The 24643-nt window shown below is 37.0% G+C and overlaps 2 protein-coding genes and 1 pseudogene across 2 annotated transcripts; 1 reads left to right on the top strand and 2 right to left on the bottom strand.

Annotated features, from left to right (window-relative positions):
• Positions 1 to 4420: 4420 nt before the first annotated feature.
• Positions 4421 to 6567, bottom strand: LOC116135241 (pentatricopeptide repeat-containing protein At2g02750-like). The gene has a single exon (XM_031420937.1). It carries the CDS (start codon positions 6565 to 6567, stop codon positions 4717 to 4719), a length of 1851 nt encoding a protein of 616 aa, XP_031276797.1. The 3' UTR covers positions 4421 to 4716.
• A 291-nt stretch (positions 6568 to 6858) lies between these two features.
• On the top strand, positions 6859 to 12211 carry LOC116135235 (annotated as a pseudogene).
• A 352-nt stretch (positions 12212 to 12563) lies between these two features.
• LOC116135255 (probable LRR receptor-like serine/threonine-protein kinase At1g14390) lies at positions 12564 to 15378 on the bottom strand. Its single transcript, XM_031420952.1, has 7 exons — positions 14112 to 15378; positions 13845 to 13978; positions 13511 to 13754; positions 13229 to 13420; positions 13091 to 13145; positions 12895 to 13006; positions 12564 to 12810 (listed from the first exon to the last, which is right to left on the bottom strand). The coding sequence occupies exons 1-7, from the start codon at positions 15376 to 15378 to the stop codon at positions 12577 to 12579; spliced, it is 2238 nt and encodes a 745-aa protein (XP_031276812.1). The 3' UTR covers positions 12564 to 12576.
• Between the last annotated feature and the right edge of the window lie 9265 nt (positions 15379 to 24643).

Genomic DNA, 24643 nt, shown 5'->3' with positions numbered 1-24643 from the left:
CTGTGAGTCTGTGACCCTGTTTGGATTATTTTTTACTTTTTTAATTAAAAAAAAAAAAAAAACATAGAAAACTAAAATGAACAGCATGTTAAAGGTGGATGTATATGCATTTGTTTTGGATTTCGAAGTTAAGAGATTTGATACATTCTCTTAAAACTTGGTTAAAATGACTTTTAATATTTTCAAAATAAATTATGTATAAAACTAAAGTAAAATATAATCTTTTCATTTTTCAAATTTTGAATATCCTATCATATCAGGAAGATGGAAATTAACTTTTTTTATTTTACGTAAAAAAAAAAAAATTATATATATATATATATATATATTATACACTAAATTCACGTACTTTTCATATCATGATTATCTATTAATTATGAATTTTTTCTAAAAAAAAATGACGGTGCGCATTGGCCTAATAATAATAACAACAATCAGTACAATTTTTTTGCACCAACAAATAATCTAATAACATTTTTTCATCCTTAAACTTTTAAATACTAATTTACTACCTAAACTATGTTAATAATTAAGTTAAGAGAAAGGGCAAGGATGGAAAAAAAAAAAAAAAAAAAAAAAAAGAAAGAAGTTATAAGTGAGTGCGGAATTGTGACAAAAATATCCTTTACAATTTAACTTAAAAGTTAATTGGATCTTTCAATTTTTTTATAAAATTTTTTTTTTCCTCCTCACATTATTCTTTTTTGTTTTCCACTCTCTTCTTCCTTTATTTCACATTTTCTGTGTCTTCTGAATCAACATTTCTTTCCCATCAATTCCTTCCTTTCTCCTCCTCTTTCCTTTCTTTCTTCTCTTCTTATTTTTCTTCTTCCTTTCTTTTTTCTTCTCTTCTCATTCCTTTCTTTCTTCTCTACTTCTCTCCATGGTTGCTTGGCCCTCGCGGTGGGTTTGGGTCTGCAGTGCACCGCTTTATGTCTCTGATGGTGGTATTAGTCAATAGATTTTTTTTGTTTTTGTTTTTCTCTATTATGCGGGAAAAAAATAGAAAAAAAAAAGATTAAGATGAAATGGTCTTAATTCTATGAGTATGATGATGATGATGGCATGATATCTTAAAGATTGGTGGTTGGCCAGATCGGGACACAAGTTGTTTAGGAAGAAAAGGGACAAAGATTGTGGCAGAAGTGTTGGTGGATGTGATGAGACAAGCGATTTATGGGTTGTTGATTATATGGGTACTGTGTCAAGGTCCAGGTCTCTTTGTAGCTTCAGGGGCAGTGGGATTTTCGGGTCAAAAGAAGGTGGTGATTTGATGAGTTATTCTGGAGCTCGGAGTTCTATTTCAACTGCAAGGAGTTTTGGGGCCAAGTGGCCAACGTCAGTCTACTCTTTGATCCAGAGAGAGAAGAAGTGGCTTCAGTGAAGCTGAGCCAAAAAAAAGTGGGATTGATAATGAAAGGAGAGATAGTTCAAAAAGAGGAGGATTATAAAAAGAGAGAAGGAGAAGAACGAAGAAAGGTGAAGAAGAAGAAAAGAGATTCATGGGGCTTGTAGATTTGTGGATTTGCTTGATTAATGGAGGTTTTGTGAAGATGGGAGAGACGGTGATAGAATGGATTGACATGACATATAATAATAAATAATTTTTTAATTCAAACAATCAAGGGCATTTTTGTCATTATAGTGAATATTACTGTTTTTAACGAAACTATTAAAGAAATCTAATAGGTGGTAAATTGGTATTTTAAAAGTTAGAGGTTAGAAAAGTGTCGTTACGCTATTATTCAGGTAAGACAAAGTCGTTTGCTCTAACAACAACCATTATTTTGATTAGGGCAAAATATTCATATATTACTCATGCTTAGAGATACTTTAAATCTCGATTTCAATAACTCTTTATTAGTTGTATTAAATTCTAACTTAGAAAGTGAACCAATTTACTTTTAGGGTGTGTTTGATTCAGGAAATGTTAGATTACTAAAATTTTATATTACCTTGAAGGGGCGTTTGGTTGTAGATTATATGAGATTACTAGGGTTATGTTATTTTATATTACTTTATTATCACATCTGACTGTCAAATAATATAAGATTCTAGTAATCTTTCAATGCCAATAGTAGTTAATGTTAGTAATATAGATTATTGAGAATCTTTAAAAAAAATGTGTTTAGTTACTTGGAATAAATGGGTGGATATGTTATATTAATATGTTTGGTTTAGATAAATAAATTGATAGGTATGTTATTTAAATTACTAAATTACCCTCTTTTTAAATATTATATAATATTATTTTTATTATTAATTTTTGAATAGTTTCTTTTAACCCCCAACATTTCAGATTTACTTAAAACACTCTTGCTTATATAAAACTTTAATTTATAACAAAATCACCCCCACCACCCCAAGCCACTGCCCACCATTGCCATCCGCCACCGGAAGTCTCCTAGAGTCCCCATGAGTAGCCCACCATCACCGAGAGGCTCTGATATGGCCGTTTCTGGCCATATTGATGGCCAAAAACACCCCTATCGAAGTAGATTTGGCCGAGATTGGGTAGATATCTCAATCGAACTGATATCAGCCAGATCTTGGGTAGATATCCCAATCGTCCCTTGAGTCCATTTCCTTAATAATCTACCCAAGATTTGGCAGATACGGTTGGATTTTGGCCAAATCTCACCGACGCCGGCATCGGCAATCCAAGACAAATCGCACCAACGTCGACATTGACAACCCTCCTTGGCACCCCGAAAATACTTCCCTCTTCCTTCCAACCAAAACCCACCTCACCCCACCTCCGTTAGTCTCGCTAATCGTCGGCAAAAGCAGGTTGTTGCCACCACTAGTGTTTTTCAATTTCCGGCTGATTTACTCATCAGAAATCAATTCTGTCGCCACCATTACACTCACTAGCACTTTCTCTTCAAAAGCCCCAACACCCCAACCTTCAATTGTTTGCCGATCATCATCCTAAATTCTAGGGTTTTGAGTGAATAGGAATAATGTAAACCTGACCCATCTAGGCTTCCGGGTCCTAGTTAAACTGATTAAACCGGTCGGGCTGAGCTAGGTTTTAAAACAGTGATTTTACATCTATTGAATGATAAATGTTTAACAAACACTTCATTAAGCGCTTGGCCAAATCTCATCATTCAGGACCTTGTAAAACCCATAAGATGATATTCCTTAAACCTTTCGGAGTTATGAATTCAATATCTATGGAATAGTGTTCTCTGACCCATAGAACTACAATCCCAATAAGCCAGTGTATTGATCCATCAAATAACTGAATCTCACCTTCTACTCTAATCAAAGACTATAGTCTACAAATCAAAGGTACACTACCCACTCAGGATTAAGTTACATATGCCAAAGTTGCTAAGGTGTGAAGTTTATGTTTTCCGTTACGGTAGTTACTCAGAATTATAAACTTCACTTGGTCCAGTTCAATGCATATCTAATGCACAAGTGTTTCTGCTCTAAAATCCTTATTTTAGTGATTCGAGATTTATTACCCTCACGAAAACAGACACACAACATCCTTATCAAACAGAGTGCCTAGCTTGTGTTATATGGTTGTTAACATAATTTCAAACTACAATAAAATCTCGCATTTCTTATATATGATTGCTTCATATAAACGAGGATTTTATCTTATCTATTAGCTCAAGAACCTTTGATCTACATATACACATGTAATATAAAGGAGATATGTGATGATGATACAAATAAAATATTTTTATTTGTTTAACAATTGTTTACATTATTTCAGAAAATCATTGTATTCATAGGGCATAACCCCAACAAATTCCTGCCAGATTCCTCTTTGAATTATGATTCGACTTCTTTAGGAAGATATCTCTTAGATTGCATGCTTAGGGTGTGAGTAAGATCCATTAGAAATATTTACAATTTGGCCCTTGAGAAATTTGGGCTCTACACAAGAAGAAGTCACAAGACTTGCGCATTAAATGAAGATTGATTCTCATCTAATCTGAACCGTTGATTGTTCTTTAATCTAAAGGATAAAAATTGATGTAAAAAGTTATGTAAAGTTAAGCAACCATTGATCCTGTCTACATCTATATAATTTAATTTGTAATATCAATGAATAATATAACTATATAAGGTATAAATTCAATTTCCTAGTTTTTTATAATTTAAATAGGGTATCTTCTTTAACCTTAAAAATGGGGTAATTTCGTATTTTATATGAAAAATCAACTTTGCAAAGTTAGGGGTAGTTTCTGTTGAATTTTGAAACTCCAAGGTAGTTTTGAAATTTATCCTTTTTTATAAANATATCTAAGTCAACTTAGAAGAAACATGTTCCATGCAATCTTGATGGCTTAACTAAAGTTTTCTCTGCTATTTTTCTTACTTCCAGGCAGCCCACTGTCAGAGATTTCATGAATACTATCGTTTCAACAACCCAAGATTTTGGCAGAGTCTTCCCACCAATAACATGCAAGCTGGATTCAACCCTCGGCAGTGTGATCCAGACTCTTGCTTCCAAGTCTGTTCACAGAGTCTATGTAGTAGCTGACAAGGAAGATGAACTTGCTGGTGTAATTACCCTAAGAGATGTGATCTCTTGCTTCATATTTGAGCCTCCTAATCATTTCGACGACCATTTTGGGTTGTCAGCCAAAGAAATGTTGAGTCAATGATAGTTTTGTTGTTAAAATCTATAACCTCATGAGCGGACACCAGATATTACTCAAATGAAGTTCTTATTTCCTGTAGTTCTTTTTTTCAAGTAACTCCAATTGAAATTCCAGGGAGTTTCCTCAATGCTCTATCATTTACCATCTGTCTAGTCCTTTCCACATTCTCCCACCTTTGCAACACAGCATATATATTGGATAGAACCACGAAAGGAGTTGGGTTTTCTGGCTCCAACTCCGAAAGCTTCATCACAGTTTCTTCTCCCAGCTTGGAATTCATGTGAGACCAACAAGCACCAAGCAGAGAATAGAAAATAGAAGCAGAAGGCTCTGATAATTCTTGTATTAGTTCTTCAGCTTCATCTAGCCTCCCAGAACGACCTAAAAGGTCAATTAGACAACCAACATGCTCTGGATTTGGGTTGATACCATAATCATCGCTCATCATTCTAAACACTTGCAGTCCCTTTTCAACTTGACCAGTATGACTGCATGCAGACAGAATACTAACAAAAGTTGCTGAATTTGGCTTTACCTTTTCCTCCTGCATTAGGTCAAAAATTTCAACCGCAGACTCAAACTCTCCATTTCTTCCATATCCAGACACCATGGCATTCCAAAATGCAGGATCATCAGGTTTTATCTTAATTTGATCAAAAACTCTTCGTGCCGCAGAGGGAAACCCACATTTCATGTACATGAAAATAAGTGCCGTACACAAGAAGTCATCATCACCAATATCAGTTCTAATAAAATGCCCATGAATCTCTTTTCCGCACTTCAGAGCAGCCATGTCTGCACAAGCTGATAAAAGACTTGTAACACATTTTGAACTCGGTACTTCACCAGCTAATTGCATTTTCTTAAAGTATGTAAAAGCTTCAAATCCCTTCCCTAATTGAGCGAACCCACTAATTATGGAATTCCATGTTGCTGAATCAGGCTCAAGTCCTTCATATTCTAACTGTTCAAACAACTCAATGGCCTTCTCAGTCTGATTATTTAGCATCATCCCAGCAATCATCGAATTCCATGTAATAAAATTCCTGCGTCCATTTAGTTCTTTAAATACATCATAAGCCCAGCGCACACGACCACATTTTGAATACATGTCAATAAGTGCAGTACCAACCATAGTATCAAATTCCATCTCCAATTTCACTATAAGTCCATGAATCTGCCTACCAAGCTGGAGATTAAGAAGACTTACACAAGCCGAAATAACCGAAGTAAGAGAAACTGAATTAGGTTCTTCACTTAAACACTCCCTCATCTCCCTGAACACATCTAACGCCTCTCGTGGAACCCCATTATGCAGAAGCCCAGTAACAAAAGCATTATAGCTCACAACATTCTTATTACGCATATCTCCAAACAATCTTGTAGCCAAACCTATTTCTTTACAGTTCGAATACATAGTCAACAATGCAGTTGCCACATATATATCCATATCTACACCTAACTTTATTGCCAAACAATGCATTTGCGTGCCATCTTCAACACTGTCACAGCCAGACAAAACACTTGCTACAGTAACCGCATTGGGCCTAAACAATCCAAGGAGCGTTTCTTTGAAAACCCTCATACCTTCTCTGGAATACCCATTTTGTGAATATCCAGAAATCACAGCGTTCAATGAGGCCAAGTTTCGCTGTGGCATTTCGTCGAACGCCTTAAGAGCATCACCAAGTAAATTAAGTTTCATATACATGTCGCCGAGAGCTGTAGCTGAATAAACGTCTACCGAAAACCCGGTTTTGATGAGATGGGTATGGAGGATTCGGCCTTGAATTGGTGATTGGAGCTTGGCACAGACTTTGAGCAGAGGAGGGAAAGTGAAGTTTTGCGGAGGCAACGAGGCAGAGTGGTGTTGTGCGTACAAATAAAGTGCTTCTTTGTAGAAGCCATTCTTGACCAGATTGGGTATTTGGTGTTTCATTGGATGGTAGGGGAGCCGCGGAGGGCATGAGCTTGGTCGTGTTACTGAATCAATGTTGGCAATTCATACTGTGAGTTATACGAAGTCGAAGTTTGACTGCAAGTAAATGTTTGGGCCTTAAGAATCGGAAATAATTACATTTTGGCCCCTGCGTCGATCCCTCTTGGTTGCTAATAGAAGTGACCACTGTCATTAACTTCAGGGTTTCGAAGGATTAATTGAAGTGGGCACAAATTGACCTGAACACCCCTGATTACCGGAAAAAAAGTATAAGTGTATGCAGACATTACCATGCACAAACTAGAGTACACAAATCCTAATTTCAACTCATCGGAGTTTATCCTTTATTCCAGGGAGGATTTTGGATATTTTGCAAACATTTGTTTTAAATCCTTCGGTGACCGAGTGAAATATTGGGTCACCTTCAATGAGCCAAACTATCAGGTCATCCTTGGTTATCGTTTAGGTGAATATCCTCCATCTCATTGCTCAAGGGCATTTGGAATTTGCAGTCGGGCAATTCAGAGATGAAGCCTTTCATTGCAGCTCAAAATGTTATCCTATCACATGCTACTGCAATTCATATATACAGAACCAAATACTAGGTAATAACAGTAACAATATACAATGAAAAGAGTAATAGTTTTATTTTCTAAAAGTTTCTGGATGAGAGGATAGGAGTAGACTTAACAGTAGCAGTGAAACTCTAGAGAGAGCAAGGAGGTAGCATTGGGATTGTTTTGCACGCCGCATGGTTTGAATCTGTTGATGCTTGATTTTGACACCAACAACTCGCACGTGCAAAGTGCTAAGAGAGTCTTAGAAATTACATGTGATGGATTCATAAGATTTGAATATGGTGCTGAGATTATATATGTTTGCCGAAAACATAAATAAAAGATTGGCAAGAGAGGTTTTTAAAGTGGTTCGGATGCTTAAAGCGAATCCGACATCCACTGTTATTTTGCTATTCTCTGACTATTTCTATGATATTGCCCGTAAGACATACAAAGATGGAGAAACATTTTGTTTATAGAGAAAAATAATAAAACTCAAATCTATGCGTAGCTCTCATATGCCCAACCTCTTCTTTTCGTGAAGAGAAGTGTCAATTTATACACCTTTGAGGTCAATGTAATGAGTGCTTTTGCAAATTGCCTTCACACATAGAGAGTTCTTATTCGTCCTTATCTTAAAATGAGATAGGGTTGGTATAAAATATCTCTGAGGTGGTATGAGCTTGACAACTAGTACACTTTGTCTTTTAGGCATTTGTTGAGCTGACATCAGCGTGAATTTTTTAGGCATAACAGAACCCCCCCCCCCCAGTTTTTGGAGTGCGTAATCACGTTTCAAAAACTCATGTCGTAGATCTAAATGGCTGTCGCACTATAGGCTGCAGTCTCGAACTGAAGAGCTCGAACTATGCATGGCGTGATTAGGTGCTGAGAGCTAAGATTGCGATCTGAGAGCTTGGAGCGACCCAAAACTGAGCGTGATCTGATAACTGACATGAAATATCCAGTAGATGAATTCCCAGAGGGCGCTAACATCAGAAGCCCAAACGCACGGCTTAGAGGCCTTAAACGGACAAGCCAACTTAAAATAGTCATAACTTTTGATCCGGGAGGAGTTTTGGAGCGCGTAAGATATCCACAGAAAGTTCGTTCCGAGCTATACATTGTGGTAACTAGGAGACCTAGTTGAGACCATTTTCAGGGCCAAAATCCACCGTTTCAGCATGTATTGGGGCTATTTTGAGTTTTCTACGCGTTTTTTCTAACGCTAGCAGCTAGTCGCAACCTGAGAACGGAGAACTGATTGCGGTTTGAGAGTTGAGAACAAAACCTAAGGCGATTCGCAATCTCAGAGCTAAGAGCTGATTGTGATTGAGAGCTAGGAGTTGATCGTGATCTGATAAGGGCTCGACTTAAGAGTTTGAGGCGTGCGATCTGAACGATCTGATGCACGCGATTTAAAATGAGCGAGCTTATAAGCCCAATCAGAGAGCATAAGGAACTCGATATGAGATCATAAGGAGCTCGATCTAAGACCATAAAGAGTTCGATCTAAGATCATAAAGAGCTCTATCTAAGAGCATAAGGAGCTTGATCCCAGAACTTGGGAGCTCTTTACGATCTGAAAGCTTGAGAGCTCTTTGTGATCTAAGAGTTTAAGGAGTTCAATCAGAAAATAGAAAGAGTTCGATCAGAAAGCGCGAAGCTTGATTTGAGAACAAGAAGTTCGATTAGAAAGCGCAGAGCTTAATCTGAGAACAGAAGGAGTTCAATCAGAAAGCGCAAAGCTTAATCTGAGAACAAGAAGTTCGATTAGAAAGCACAGAGCTTGATATGAGAACAGAAGAAATTCAATCAGAAAGCGCAGAGCTTGATTTGAGAACTCGAGATCAGCGATCTAAGCGCAATCTAAATTATCTGAATGCGTGATCTCAACGATCTTAAATATGCGATTTAGATTATCTAAGCATGCAATCTACGATCTGAACACGTGATCTCAACGATCTTGAACGCGCGGTCCGGATGAGCGTGCGATCTAGCCACACGATCTACGTGATCTGAACGATCTTGAACGTGCTATCAGGATGATCTGAGCGTGCGATCTACTATCTGGATGATCTGAGCGTGTGATTTGACCACACGCGATTGGAGAGCTCTGATGCATACGATATGCGATCTGACCACGCGATCCGAGAGCTTTGATGCTTGCGATCTGCGATTTGGCCACGCGATCTGAAGCTGAAGATCAGAGCGATCTGAGCTTGCGATCTGACCACGCGATTGAAAAGCTTTGATGCGTGCGATCTGCGATCTGACCACGCGATTGAAAAGCTCTGATGCGTGCGATCTACGATCTGACCACGCCATGGAGATCTCTGATGCGTGTGATCTGCGATCTGACCATGAGATTGAGAACTCCAATGCGTGCGATCTGCGATCTGACCACGTGATTCGAGAGCTATGATGCGTGCGATTTGCGATCTGGCCATGCCATCTAAAAATTTTGATACGTGCGATCTACGATTTGACCACATAATTAGAGAACTTTGATGCGTGTGATCTACGATCTGACCATGCCATCTGAGAACTCTGATGCATGCGATCTGCGATTTGACCACGCCATCGGAGAGCTTTGATGCGTGCGATCCGCGATCTGACCACGCGATCCGAGAACTCTAATGAGTGTGATCTGCGATTTGGCCACGCGATCCAAGAGCTCTGATACGTGTGATCTGCGATCTGACCACGTCATCTGAGAACTCTGATGCCTGTAATCTGGCCACGCGATCCGAGAGCTTTGATGCGTGTGATATGCGATCTGGCCACGCGATTTGAAAGCTCTGATGCGTGCGATATATGATATGCCATCGGAGAGCTTTGATGCATGTGATCTGCGATCTGACCAGGCGATCTGAGAACTTTGATACGTGCGATTTGCGATCTGGCCACACGATCAAAGAGCTCTGATGCGTGCGATTTGCTATTTGGCCACGCGATCGAGAGCTCTGATGCGTGCGATCTGCGATCTGACCACACGATCCGAGAACTCTGATGCGTGCGATCTGCGATCTGACCACGCGATCCGAGAACTATGATGCGTGCGATCTGTGATCTGGGCACGCGATCTGAAGCTGAAGATCAAATGATCTGAGCGTGCGATCTGCGATTTGACCACGCCATCTGAGACCTTGGACGCAGGTTGGAGACTTGCATGGGCCACCAAACTGTTGATGCTTGATTTTGACACCAACGACTCGCACGTGCAAAGTGCTAAGAGAGTCTTAGAAATTACACATGATGGATTTATGAGATTTGAATATGGTGCTGAGATTATATACGTTTGCAGAAAACATAAATAAAAGATTGGCAAGAGAGGTTTTTAAAGTGGTTCAGATACTTAAAGCGAATCCTACATCCACTGTTATTTTGCTATTCTCTGACTATTTCTATGATATTGCCCGTAAGACATACAAAGATGGAGAAAAACTTTGTTTACAGAGAAAAATAATAAAGCTCAAATCTATGACTAGCTCTCGTATGTCTAGCCTCTTCTTTTTGTGAAGAGAAGTGCCAATTTATACACTTTTGAAGTCAATGTAATAAGTGTTTTTGCAAGTTGCCTTGACACATGGAGAGCTCTCATTCATCCTTATCTTAAAATAAGATAGGGTTAGTATAAAATATCTCTGAGACGATATGGGCGTAGCAGCTAATACACTTTGTCTTTTAAGTACTTGTTGAGCTGACATCAACATGACTTTTACATTAGCAAGTCCACAGCAGACAAGTTAGCAGGCGAAGGAAGTCAATCCTTGTTCATGAATTGGTTAATCCTCAACTTCTCACTCAATTGTTTCGCATGACTAAACACACATAATGCATATTTATCTTCATGATTTAAAGATACTGCACTATTGGTTGAATGCAGGTTTTTGGACCCAATTACATATGGAAAATATCCAGTAGAGATGAGGGAACTATATTACCCGAGTTTTCAAGCAAAGATAAAGAGAAATTGAAGATGGGACTGGACTTTATAGGAATCAATCACTACACCAGTTACTATATCCGAGACTGTATCTCTTTTGTATGCGAACCTGGATGGGGAGCTACCAAGACAGAAGGATTTTGCGGACGAAGTAACCAAAGAAATGGTGTCCCCATAGGAGAATCCGTATGCAATCTAAATTCATCACAAGCATACTGACTTCACATTCATAAAGCAGTTGCTGAAACCTTTTTGCTTTGCAGACCTCATTGGAGTGGCTAAATGTATACCCACCGGGAATGGAGAAGGTTATAAACTACGTGAAAGAGAGATACAATAACATACCCATGTTCATTACAGAAAATGGTAAGTAGCTATCTACTGAGCTGTCAAGGCACAAACTTGCTACTTATCCTTGCCCTTGCATACCTTCATTTTCTTTGCAGGATACGGCGAGATAAATACTCCAAATTCCACCACAGAAGAATATCTCCATGATGTCAAAAGGGTCGAACATATGACTTGCTACTTAGATGCACTGTTGACAGCAATGAGGTAAGGATGTGCTGGATTAGAATTTTTAAACAATCAAATCAAAAAGGCATTGATCTTTATCAAAAAGCTCCCAAGACTTCACAATCTTTCTATGTTAATGAATATTTCCTTGGCCAATGTCTCTCCCTATTTTAACAGAAATGGAGCAGATGTCAGGGGATACTTTGCTTGGTCCTTGCTAGACAACTTCGAATAGACAAGATTTGGACTTCACCATGTTGATTATGCCACACTGAAGAGGACTCCTAAGTTATCAGAAACTTGGTATAAAGAGGTCATTGAAAAGAACAGCATAATCAAATCCCAGACACCAGAAGAGCATCAACAAGTTGGTCCGTCCAACTTGGGTTTGCCCTTTAAGGCCACAACATTTATTCCCTTAATTTCCCCGCATCTCCACCAAGAAGTTGGTCAGTCCAACTTGGGTTTACCCTTTAAGGCCCACAACATTAATTTGTTGTTGTGGTGTGGGGACTCGAACCCGATGCTTGAGGATGGACACCACGCACTGATACAGTATGCTTGTACGGAGAATTGTATTTTCAATACATTTAATTTTCAATCAAGGGTTATATACTTTTGATAGAGAGTATACAATTTATTGATTATTTCAGTTACAGATTACATAATATAATATCTGATATAATTAAGAGATTACAATATATTTATAATATTTGAGAATAATAAACCTAATATAATTAAAGGATTACGAAATAATTGAAGATTTTATAGAATATTTAGGAAATTTCAACAAGACAGATGCGTCAAAGAAGGTTGATTTTCCTATAGTATTGCCTTAAGGCCAAAAAGCGCTATTTTTGACCGAGCAAATCACAGCTGGAAATTATGATCTCAGACGTTAGTGTGTGCAGCATGCAGATGACCTTCTGCCAAAATAATAATAGAAGTAATAAACTTACGATTACTGTAGGAAATGTAATGAAGAAACTAGAAATGAGTATTAAGATTTCCGCTGCTGGTCCATCCTTCCTGTACTTGAATTGAATACTGCAAATTCCATAGAACATCTTCTATTGATGGGCGACCGGCGGCATCCTTGCATAGACAATTGGTGGTGATTTCAACTGTCGTTCTTAATGAGTCATATGCATAAGTGCCCCGGACTGAGGGGTCGGCTGCCCCCCGTAACTTTGATGGAGATTCTGCTAAGCATTTCTCTAGCTGTGAAAGGAGTAACGAAAAATTGTCTAATTAAACTGGAGCCAGTTTTATTATTACTGGATGAATATGATGTATAAGTACTACCTCAAGCTTCAACTCCCCCAATTCACGAGTGGATTTGATCGGCTTTCCAGTAATAACTTGAGCAAGGATAACACCAAACTGATAAACATCTTCCTTTTCGGCATCTTCCATGCTGTATAAAGAGATGATTATATAAGTAGATACGAATATGGATGTAAGAGAGAAAATGGAGGTTTTAAAAGATTATAATTGATACCTTCCCAGATGATTGGAGACGTCTTGGCCATTGAGAGGGCTCTCTGAACCTCTCTGTAGAAATTTAAAGAGCAACCATTAACATTTAACAATTAGAAAAATGGTTTAAATGTGAGTTTGAATTTGTTTCTCACCTTATTCGATGGCATTGGAATGTTATAACCACTTAGTTTTGCAGTAAGAGTCTCATCCAACAAGATGTTGTCAATCTTCACATTGTTCCCAAAAATGCCAGGTGCAACTCCAGTATGCAAAAACTGAATTCCCCTTGCAGCACCAATAATAATTGCCATTCTTTGTGGCCATTTCAGCATCTCCTTCTTCCTCAAGTCTGCCAAAATAAAAGTAAACTACAGTTTTTCCCCCCCAAAGGATTTAAAGCTACTTTTTCTTTACAATATGATCTCTGCCATTTGCTTACCAGTTAGGTAATCATGTAATGATCCATTTGATATGTGCTCAAGGACAATAAACACAGTGCTGGCTGTATTGGGATGATCCTGATAAGTAACAATGCAATGTCCAAGAACACTCACTAAATGCCGATGTCTTAACTTTGACAACACTTCCATATGTTGCACCAAGCTCTGCGGTAGATGCCTCTGCTTTAGTTTCAGGCATTTCACCAACACTATTGATCCATCTCTAAGACAACCTTTGTACAGCTGCAAATGTCAATTCTTGTTTATTTGTCATGCCTGAACATCAATCTTGTTTATTTTATCTAACAGTTCAAAGGAAATGATTTAATTTACCTGTTCCTGGGATCCTTCACCCATCAAATTTGTTGGGTCAAAATTGTTTGTTGCATCTTCTATTTCCTCTAAGCTGAAAACTCGATATGGTGGAAGCCCTATTGCTGCTGACCTCATTGTCTGAGGCACTTTCCCTGCAGAAATTCATTGCTTACTTCAATTCACTGAACTAAAAATTTAAAAAAAAAAAAAAAAAAAAAAAAAATTCAAGCAACTTATATATTGAATTCGTAATATATAGCCAGAAATTCAGAAACACAGCCTTACTTGAACCAATAGCTGGTTTTGGTGAGCTACGAACAGACATTTTATCTGCATTGGATCTCTCATATTTGCTATCTTGAGCTCCTGTTGTTTCTGATGATCTTCTGATAATGACCAAAACCAACAAGCCGAAAACCACTACAATTCCCACGATGCCTCCAAGGATACCCAGAATTAGTCCTAGTTTGATGCTGGATTCCTGCTTCTCTCTCTTAAGTGGAGGCTTCACTGCCACTGCTTCTTTATGGCAAAATGAATATGGATGCTGAAGTTTTGTGTTCCCAGCAGACAAACAATTCCATGAACTTATGACAGTTAAATTTCTGTTCGAAGACTTTGATGCAATACATGAAGGGAGCTTTCCTATCAAAAGGTTGCCAGAAATATCTACAAAGCTAAGCTTAGCACTACACGATATGTTCAGCGGAAGAGCTCCACTCAATTGGTTTTTAGCCAAAATGAGATGTTCAATTGAAGAAAGAGAGAAAAGGAAAGATGGGACTGGTCCAACAAACTTATTGGCAGAAATGTCTAAATGTTTTAACTGATTAAAGTTCTTGAGTCCTAAAGGAATGTCAGATCTCAAAGAATTATTTCCCAGTATGATACTTTCGAGATTGATGGTGATTGAGGGAAATTTAGGACCAATTTGGTTACCACCCAGATTCAATTCTTGAAGAGATTGTAATTTCTTGAGATCTGGAACACTCCCATTCATCAAATTATCAGCCAAAACAAGACTTCTCAGACTTTTCAATGATGTGATCTCTTGAGGAATCTCTCCATAAATGAAATTTGAGCTGATGTTCAACACTTCAAGTGACCAAAATCTATTGATCTTGGAAGGTAACGGACCCCATAAACCTAAGGACACGAGTGAGAGTAGTTTCAAATTTGAAAGCTTTGTTAGAGAAGTAAAGAAGGCATCAATGTTGAAGTTAGAAGACAGGCTTTGTTGAGAAGGTGAAAATTTCCCGGAAGTTAGTTTTGAGAAATGGGAAGGAGAGCTTTTGTTTCCAACGATGGTTAACTCTGTTACTCGGTTATTGTAGCAGACAATCTTGAGAGAAGGAGAATAAGGAAGATAACAGAAGTTGGTCCAATTAGTCCATCCCTGAAGAACTTGAGGATACTCAAGAAGCTTCTGGACTTGGAAGAGACTTCTGGTTTCACCTGAACTCAGTGCTTGTTCTATTGACACTGGAACCAGCAGACCAAAAACGACTATACAAATTAAGATACATGGTGAAACAGCCTTGAATTTCTCCATTAAATAGAATAGAAAAATTCTCAAGAACTAATTAAAACTACAAACTTTGGCTTTTACTAATGTAACAATCATGAATTTGAACTAAACAAATTTTCTTGGGAAATTAAAGAAAGCTGAAGAATTTGAGAAAGTGGGAAAGTTTTAAAGGAGTGAAGCATTGACAGTAGAGAAGAGAATTCAGTTGTGTGGAGGGAGGGAAATAAAATTTAATAAATGATGTGTAATTAATAAACTATGGAGTGTATTCTTGATTACATGTTACGCAAAACCATAATATTAAATTGCAGAGGAGTATTTTGATTCGTGATTTTCCTGAATCAACCAAACTTAAAAGGAGAAAGTCAACTGGGTTGGGAATTCAAAGGGTGCAATTTGTGAGAAGGACGCTTATTATGGTACACCAGGTAAAATCTCCAAGTCGAGCGCCTTGGTTCGCGAAGGCAAGGCTATGATGTACAGTTGTTGCCCTTGAGATGACCATGAAATCACGAGATATGAGCCAGGTATTATAGTTTAATTCATGAAAGTTTAGTTAGTTCTACCTAATTCTTGTTGTCTACACATACAGTAATTAACTAATGAATGAGTTGTGATGTTCATGTTCCCACCCTAAACTTTTGCTCTTTTCTGCTCGGATCATCTCCTTGTATTCTGCTTGTGAGAGTCATCCTATCGAACACATAACAGTTTATATTAAGATAACATAATTGTAGCTGCCACAACCTAATTTGTACATTTTTTGCTCTAATAAAAATGTCAGAAAACTTTACTCTAATAGAGGCAAGAGGGTTTTGTTTAGTGGGCATTGCACATGATATGCCTTGAAAACAATGCACTCAGTAAATAAAGAAATAGAATTTAAATATGAAGTCGTCGTGTTAGATGGATCCATGTATATTTTCAAACGAGATTAGATGCCGAGCAGGCGATGGATCTACCAAAACGGCTTTTTAATTTTATTCTGACAATATGAAAGCTCTACCATCCCATTTATCATTTGTATTTGATACATTATATCAATATAAATTAATAGATCTAAAAGCTAATTATGTAATAGCACGATATAACTACATTAAAAGTCTATTTCATCACTCTTGAGAAATATTAATTAGGTCCATGGAATCGTGAATGGTCATCGTTTGATGTACTTTTTTGGGTTTGAGCAAATCTTCAAAGTCAAGGTCCAGCATTTATTGGATCTTGTAAACCGTCTATTCATTAGTAGCTTCTTTATTGCTACAATTATTTGAGCGATTGCTAAGTAACCTCACCCCTCACGCCTGCCAACATCTCTCACTTACACATAATGCACAATACTATCGCATCTCTTTTTCTCAAATCTATTCACATAAATAAGACCATTCATACAAGTCAATGGTTTGTTTGAACACCTCCATGTGGGAGCTCAATACTAGAACCTCAAGATAAAGTCAAAGAAAAAGACTATTGTCATCTAATCACATCAGTTCAAGTATCCCTCTAAGAATGATACTTAACTCCCCGGTTTAACGAGATACCCACACTTATATTGAGTTGTCGATAGATGATCTTCCTTTTGCCCTTGTGTCACTCTGCTCAGAAATCATTCGTGATCATAGGTAACATGTCAAAGTAGTTGAACATTAATTCGTCACTTCATGACATAGTCAAAAGTCTCACTCACTTGGTCATATATTAACCTCTATGGACTCACACGGTGAGGAAGCAAGAATTCATTCTCCCATCTCCATTCATGGTCGCTAAGCACATGTAGTATGAAATACATGCTACTATCGTAAAATAACGCTTTCCAATATAAAAGTTTATGTCATACTTTAACACAGCCACTATACAAGCATCTAACTTGAGTTCTACATTTTCTCACCTTTCAAGGTGCCAAATATTAAATCTCACATCAAGTATAATGGATAGTGGGTAGATCTAGGGATGGGAATTCCGGTTAGTCGGATCGGATAGGGTAATTTCTAAATCAAACCGGTTTTCAAATTCAAGCAGAATCTTGGATTATTGATTAATTGTTGTAATTAGTTAACAAAGTAGTTAATTATTTTTATAGTTAGTTAGAGTGCTGTTATGGTTTAGTTAGAAATAACTAACTATGGTTAACTTAACCATAGTTACTACAGATTGTATATAGCTGTTATTAACTCTTGTATAGTTAACTTCTTGAGCTGAATATGAAGAAATTTACTTTACTCTCTCTCTGAAATAGACTAGAACATGGAATCAGAGTAGTGTTTTAAGCTGCGAAATTGACAATCTTTCAATCAAAGAATCAAGCTCAAATAAAAGCTGTATTTGTATCATCCTTCAAGATCGGTTGATCTTCGTCATCAATTTCTTCCTTGTCGTCATCAATTTCTTCCTTGATTAAAATGGTTTTATGCCAAATCAGTTCTTGATTAAGTTGATTTCTTCTATCTTCATCATCAAAGTTCGTCCTTGATTAAGCTGGTTTTTTGCTAAATCAGTTCTTGATTAGTTTGATTCTTAAAGTCAATCGATTCTAGATGTCGAATGTTACTTATTCAGGTTCTCCTCTCTACATTTATCTATCGGACACCCCAGGTTCAACTCTGATTTCAGAACAACTCACTAGAACAGAGAATTCTGAGATATGGAGTCGTGCGATGACAATCTCTCTAAGGGCGAAAACAAATTGGGCTTTGTTGACAGATCTTGTGAGAAGTCAAATTCAGTGAGTCTCTGTATGCACAGTGGGAACGTTGTAACTCCTTAGTTTTGGCATGGATTTTCAACACTGTGTCGAAGGAAATATTCAACAGTATTGTGTACTCTACCAGTGCTCATCAGGTCTGGCAAGATCTTCAAGAACAATACAATAAAGTCAATGGTACGAGAGTGTTTGGTATTCACAGAGAGGTAGCTAATTTGGTACAAGGAACAAATACTATTGCAGTTTATTACAACAAATTGAAAACTTTGTGGGATGAACTGAGTTCATTGGTGAGTCTGCTGCCACCAGATAGTGAGTCAGCCAAGGCTTATTTGGCTCATCTCAACCAACAAAAGCTATTACAGCTCCTCATGGGACTTAATGAATCATATGCCTTGGTGCAAAGTCAGATTTTGTTGATGGTTCCTCTGCCATAAGTTAAACAGGCTTATTCAATAGTGAGTCAAGATGAGAGTCAGAAGGTATTGACTAGATTCAATCATAATACTGAAGTTACTACAACACTGTACTCACAAGGGAATCAAACTAAAAATTCAAAATACAAAGGGAAGAAACCTTACATAGAATGTGACTATTGTCATATTGCTGGGCATAAAAAAGATACTTGTTACAAATTGCATGGCTATCTTGCAGATTTCCAGTTTAATAAAGGGAAGTCAGGATCGAAGGTCAAAGCTAATCATGTTCACTCAAGTCAGGAGCAAGTGTTGAACATTGATTCTGCACCCGACAATAAAAAAGGAGGAGCTAATCTAGGCAATGTCTTGACTCCAGAACAGTATGCACAATTACTTCAGCTACTGGGAAAGGAGAACATGGGAGCACCATCTGCTAATTTGGCAGGTAAAATCGTTTCCTTATACTCAAATTACAATACTACTGATGATTGGATTCTAGATTCTGGTGCTAATGACCATATGACCCATAATTTCCAAAATTTTGAGTCTTCTATTGCTAGTAAACTATCCATAGCTAGTAATGTAGGTCTCCTAAATGGAACATAAACCTCAATTGAACATGTTGGTTCTGTCAAATTGTAAGAAAATTTGTCTCTTGAAAATGTTTTATACATACCAGATTTTAAGTACAATTTGATGTCAGTGTCTAAATTGGCTACTACCAGTCAATGTTCCATCACCTTTTATCCACATTTTTGTGTTATTAAGGATCTTTGGAGTGGCAAACTGAAGGGGATTGGTAAACAATGCTAGGGGCTATATCATTTCATACCAATTTCAAAATTAAAATTGTGTTTTCCTAATTTTGTTTCAGCTATAGGAAAAGGCTTTGACATACAAAAGTCTGATTGTAATAAATTGTTAGTTTGCAATTCTGTCAATGTAGCTACTAATTCGTCAATAAAAGAACCTCTTCAAACTAAAGATATTGTTCTCTGGCATAGAAGGTTAGGACATGCATCTTTGCCAATTCTATAAACCTTACATCATGGACTTAATGATCAGCACAAGTTTCATTGTGAAGTTTGTCACTAAGCTAAACAAACTAGATTACCCTTTGCTTTAAGTGAAACAGCAACATCACATGTTTTTGAACTGCTGCATTTAGATGTTTGGGGCCTTTATAGAGTTGCAACCTGGGGTAATGCAAGGTTTTTCGTTACAATTGTTGATGATTTTACTAGGACAACTTGGATCTTTCTTATGCAATTCAAGTCTGATGTCTTTCAAACCTTAAAAAACTTTCTGCATATGGTCCAAAATCAATACAGTCAAACACCTAAATATATTAGAACTGACAATGGATTAGAATTTTTCAACCAACAATGTCATGATTTATTGTCCAGCTTAGGCATTGTATATCAAAGCACTTGTGTCTACACTCCACAGCAAAATAGAGTGGTAGAACGTAAGCACAGACACATTCTTAACAAGGCTAGAGCCTTTAAGTTTCAATCTCATATTCTAGATTACTTGTGGCAACATGCAATGTATAGCAAATGCACTAGTCGCAAAAGGTAATAAAGTAATAAGAAAAGTATCGTTCCCACGAGGATTGGTTGTTAAGCACTGATTTTCCTAATTGTTTTCAAGTTGGAGAAACCGGAAAGTGTTAGATTTACAGGAGAAACTTAAACTAAATTGAAAGCAAAATTTACTATGTAATTAAAAGGCTAACTAATGAAAGCAAGATTAAAGCAAGAGTAATATCAAGTAAAACAAACGGTTAGGGTTTTGACTTCATTAGGATTCTATGAATTAATCTACGAATTATGCTACTTCTACACTCACATTCACGGATTTTAAATCGAACTCCCTAATGTGTAAAACATACATTCTCAGGCTATGAATTCCTACTTTTCCCTATTAAGCTTCCGCACCCAACAATTTGAAGATTAATAGATCCAAGTTCATTAAGCTAATGGAATCCTAGATTGATTTCATTGATTCTCAAACCTATCTCTAGCGTTCAATACAACAATGGTGATTTCCCTAAGAAGCTTATACATGATTCATTTCTCAATCTCATCATGTTCAACAAATACTTTCAAGAAAAACAAGAGAAATCACAAAATCCATGCAATAGAATATAGAAACAACACTAATTCATTGATTAAACATAGAAATCCCAAATTACATCAAAACCCTAACCCAAGATGAGTTAGTTCATACTGAAATTAACACAAATCAAAGTAAACACAGTGAGCAATGTATTCAACATATTGAAACTAAGATAAGAGAACAAAGATCTTCCCTATTGGACGAATCCACAAGGTTCAATCTCAATCTCCTCTCCTTCTTTCCAAAAGTGTTAAACTCACTCTAAAAGATCACGAACTCCTCTCAAAATGTCTAAGTTTTTCTTATATAGTTAGTCCAAAAACCTAAAAACTTTCCCAAAATAAAATTGTGTGTTTTAATTAAAAACTGAAAATTGCAGACTTCGCCGCGGCAACGAATTCTCGAGAGTTTATCGTTGCGGTGAAGAAAGAACTTCGACGCGGCGAACCTTCTTGAACAATTCTGAATTTATAGAATTTCCCTCCGCTTGCTTTCTTGCTCGAATCTTCAATCTTCGATGCTCTCCAATGGTAACAAGCTTCATAGTGCTTCAAATCTGCTTAAGAACTTCCCCGAATTCTGAGATTCGCTTGCTTCTGGGTCCAGAAACTCGATTCCGCTCATTATTTGCTCAAAGTGCATGTTTTGGCTTGAAACATAAAACATATGCAATTAAGTTGCAATTCAGGCAAAATGACATAAGAAGTATCCAAAATCCGACCAAAAAGCCTTAATAAAATAGTATAATTCTCGGATTATCAGATATGTAGTCAAAGCTACTCTCTATATTATTAATAGACTGCTTGCCAAAGTTTTGAATGGTTTTTCCCCTTTTGAAAAATTTTATGGTCACAAGCCTAAGTTAGATCATTTGAAAGTTTTTGGTTGTTTGGCATATGCTACAAATCTGCCTATCCAGGATAAGTTTACTCCAAGATCCATTCCTTTTGTATTTCTTGGTTATTCCTTTACCAAGAAGGCTATATACTATATAATTTGCACTCCAAAATAGTATGTGTCAATTAAGATGTTATATTTCATGAGCACATTTTTCCTTTTCTTTTGCATCAGTCCACTAAACCTCCCTTTCTTCTTGAAACTTTCATGGAAGAAGAAGTAACTACATCCTTTGATTCAATTTTGCATACCAATTCTACAAATGATCTTCATGAGATAGAACCAACTACACCTAGTTCTTCAGTTTCCCATTTACCCTCTTCTGCACCTAATATTCCCTTACCATCTCACAATCAAATTAGAAAGTCTAACAGACCCACTAAAACTCCTATTTGGACCACTGATTTTGTGTGTCCTACTTTGTCCAAGTCAAATCAGACCTCTATTGTCAACTATCCTATACACAATTACATTACCTATACTAATCTTTCTTCTACCTATCGAAAGTGTTTGTCAAATATTTCTACTATCATTGAACCCATATCCTTTACCCAAGCATGCATCCAAAGATACCAATTAGATTAAAGCTATGCAACAGGAAATTCAAGTTTTGGAAAGAAATGGGACCTAGTCTCTAGTTCCCCTGCCTCCTAGTAAGATTCTAATAGGGTGTAAATGGGTGTATAAGCTAAAGTATAATGCCGATAGGACTTTGGAAAGGTATAAGGTCAGGTTAATGGCCAAAGGGTTTACTCAGCAGGCTGGAATTGATTATGAGGAGACATTTTCTCCTGTAGTAAAGATGGTGACAGTGAGGTTAGTCTTGGCCATTGCATCCATGAAAGATTGACCTCTTTTTCATTTAGATGTTGATAATGCATTCTTACAAGGAGATCTTCAAGAGGAAATATACATGAATTTGCCACAAGGTTTTTGAAAACAACCCGACAAGTCCTTAGTTTGTAAATTTCACAAGTCCTTATATGGCTTAAAACAAGCCTCCAAGGCCTGGAATACTAAGCTCACAAATGCCTTGTTGATAGGTGGTTTTCAACAATCCCCATCAGATCACTCCTTTTTTTTAATAAACATAATGGGCACATTGTTATCCTGCTTGTATATGTTGATGACTTGGTCATCACTGGCAGTGACAGTTCCCTGATTCAAGCTACTAAGGATCTTCCTACATTCTCATTTCAAGCTAAAGGACTTAGGCTCTCTTAGATATTTTTTAGGTTTTGAAGTTGCTCGATCCTCCAAAGGTATAAGTCTATGTCAAAGGAAATATGCTTTGGAATTGATAGCTGATTCAGGATTAGCTACTGCCAAACCAGCTTTGGTTCCTCTTGATCCTTATCTAAAATTCACTAATGTCAAGTATGATGCAACCTTTCTTGGCCAATAGGATCCAGCCGTAGTTGATCCCTCGATATATCAAAAATTGATTGGAAAATTGCTTTATTTGTGTCTCATCGGACCTGATCTCAGTTTTGCAGTAAACCTCCTCAGCCAATTTATGCACAAACTTAAACAATCACATCTACTTGCTGCCCTCAAGATAGTCATATATGTGAAAGGGTCTCTAGGTTTGGGTTTATTTTTCCCAGCACATGCCTCCTTGCATCTTCAAGCATTTTGTGACTCTGATTAGGCTTCTTGCCTTATGACTCGTAAATCAGTGACTGGTTTTTGCATTTTCTTAGGAAATTTTTTACTGTCCTAGAAATCTAAACGTCAAGTTACAGTTTCTAGGTCATCCTTTGAAGCTGAATATCGTGCATTAAACATCCATAGTTTGTGAAATTATTTGGCTTACTCAACTTCTGCATGACCTTGGTTTCTCACTACAGCTGCCCATTTCCCTTGGCTGTGACAATCAATCAGCCATTCACATTGCTTCCAATCCTATGTTCCATGAACGGACAAAGCACATCAATATTGATTGCCACATCGTTGGTACAAAATTTAAGGAGGGTTTGGTGCATCTTGTCCATGTTCCCACACAAGAGCAGCCTGCTGATTTGTTTACTAAGGTTGTTCCTCCTTCTCTTCATCACCATTTATTGTCCAAGTTGGGGGTGCTCGATATTCATCACCCACCACCTTGAGGGGGGATCTTGGATTATTGATTAATTGTTGTAATTAGTTAACAAAGTAGTTATTATTTTTATAGTTAGTTAACTACTGTTATGGTTAGTTAGAATGCTGTTATGGTTTAGTTAGAAATAATTAACTATGGTTAACTTAACCATAGTTACTGCGGATTGTATATAGCTGTTATTAACTCTTGTACAGTTAACTTCTTGAGCTGAATATGAAGAAATTTACTTTACTCTCTCTCTGAAATAGACTCGAACAAACTTGAACTGAAATGGTTTCTACTTGAACTGGTTTTGAATGAACTGAATATTTGGTTTAGAAAACCAGTTTTTTAAAAACAATTCTTAATCCTACAGTTTCAAGTCCTCAAATTAGATTTTTTCTACATAGTTACCTAAGGCAATCAGAAAACAAAAAAATATAGTAACATACATGTCTATTTTGACATGTCGAATCCATAGTATGGAATAAAGAGATAAATCATTCAATTATTCATTAGTGATTAACAAAAACATTGGCAAAAAAAGTGAAAACATTTGCAATTGTATCTCTCAACTAAACAAAGTCTTCTTCAACCATCTTAAAGTGATGCTGACTTCAGAATTCAAATCTTAGATCAGATGTGAATCTTTCCAATTCTCCATTTTGAGATGTCTTTGATTGTCTGCTCAAGTTGAATGCTGTTGAATAAGGAGCAAAATAAAAATCAGTTTTGTTAAACTATTAGGAGAAAAAAAAGAAAAAAAAGTTTTTGTTACTTTAGTGAAACCTTCCAGGTTGTATGCTTCACAGAATCACAATCAATATTAGAGAATCACAATTAATAAGGAATAAGATCGTTTTAGGTATCACAGCAACCACACAAAGTCACAAACAGTCAAACACAATACAAACAAGTATAAACCATTTTCTTGTTTCAAGTTGGGTATCTTTCTTGTGTTTTATTTTTCATGTCTTTTTATTTTATTTTTCCTCTTTGCTCGAGGACGAGCAAATCTTAAGTTTGGGGGTATTTGATAATCCTATTTTTCATAGTGATTTTGCATTATAT

Source organism: Pistacia vera, unplaced genomic scaffold, assembly GCF_008641045.1.
Source record: "Pistacia vera cultivar Batoury unplaced genomic scaffold, PisVer_v2 Contig297, whole genome shotgun sequence".
NCBI classification, from domain to species: domain Eukaryota; kingdom Viridiplantae; phylum Streptophyta; class Magnoliopsida; order Sapindales; family Anacardiaceae; genus Pistacia; species Pistacia vera.
Note: the sequence above shows the minus strand (reverse complement) of the source record. Positions and strands in the feature narration are given on the sequence as shown.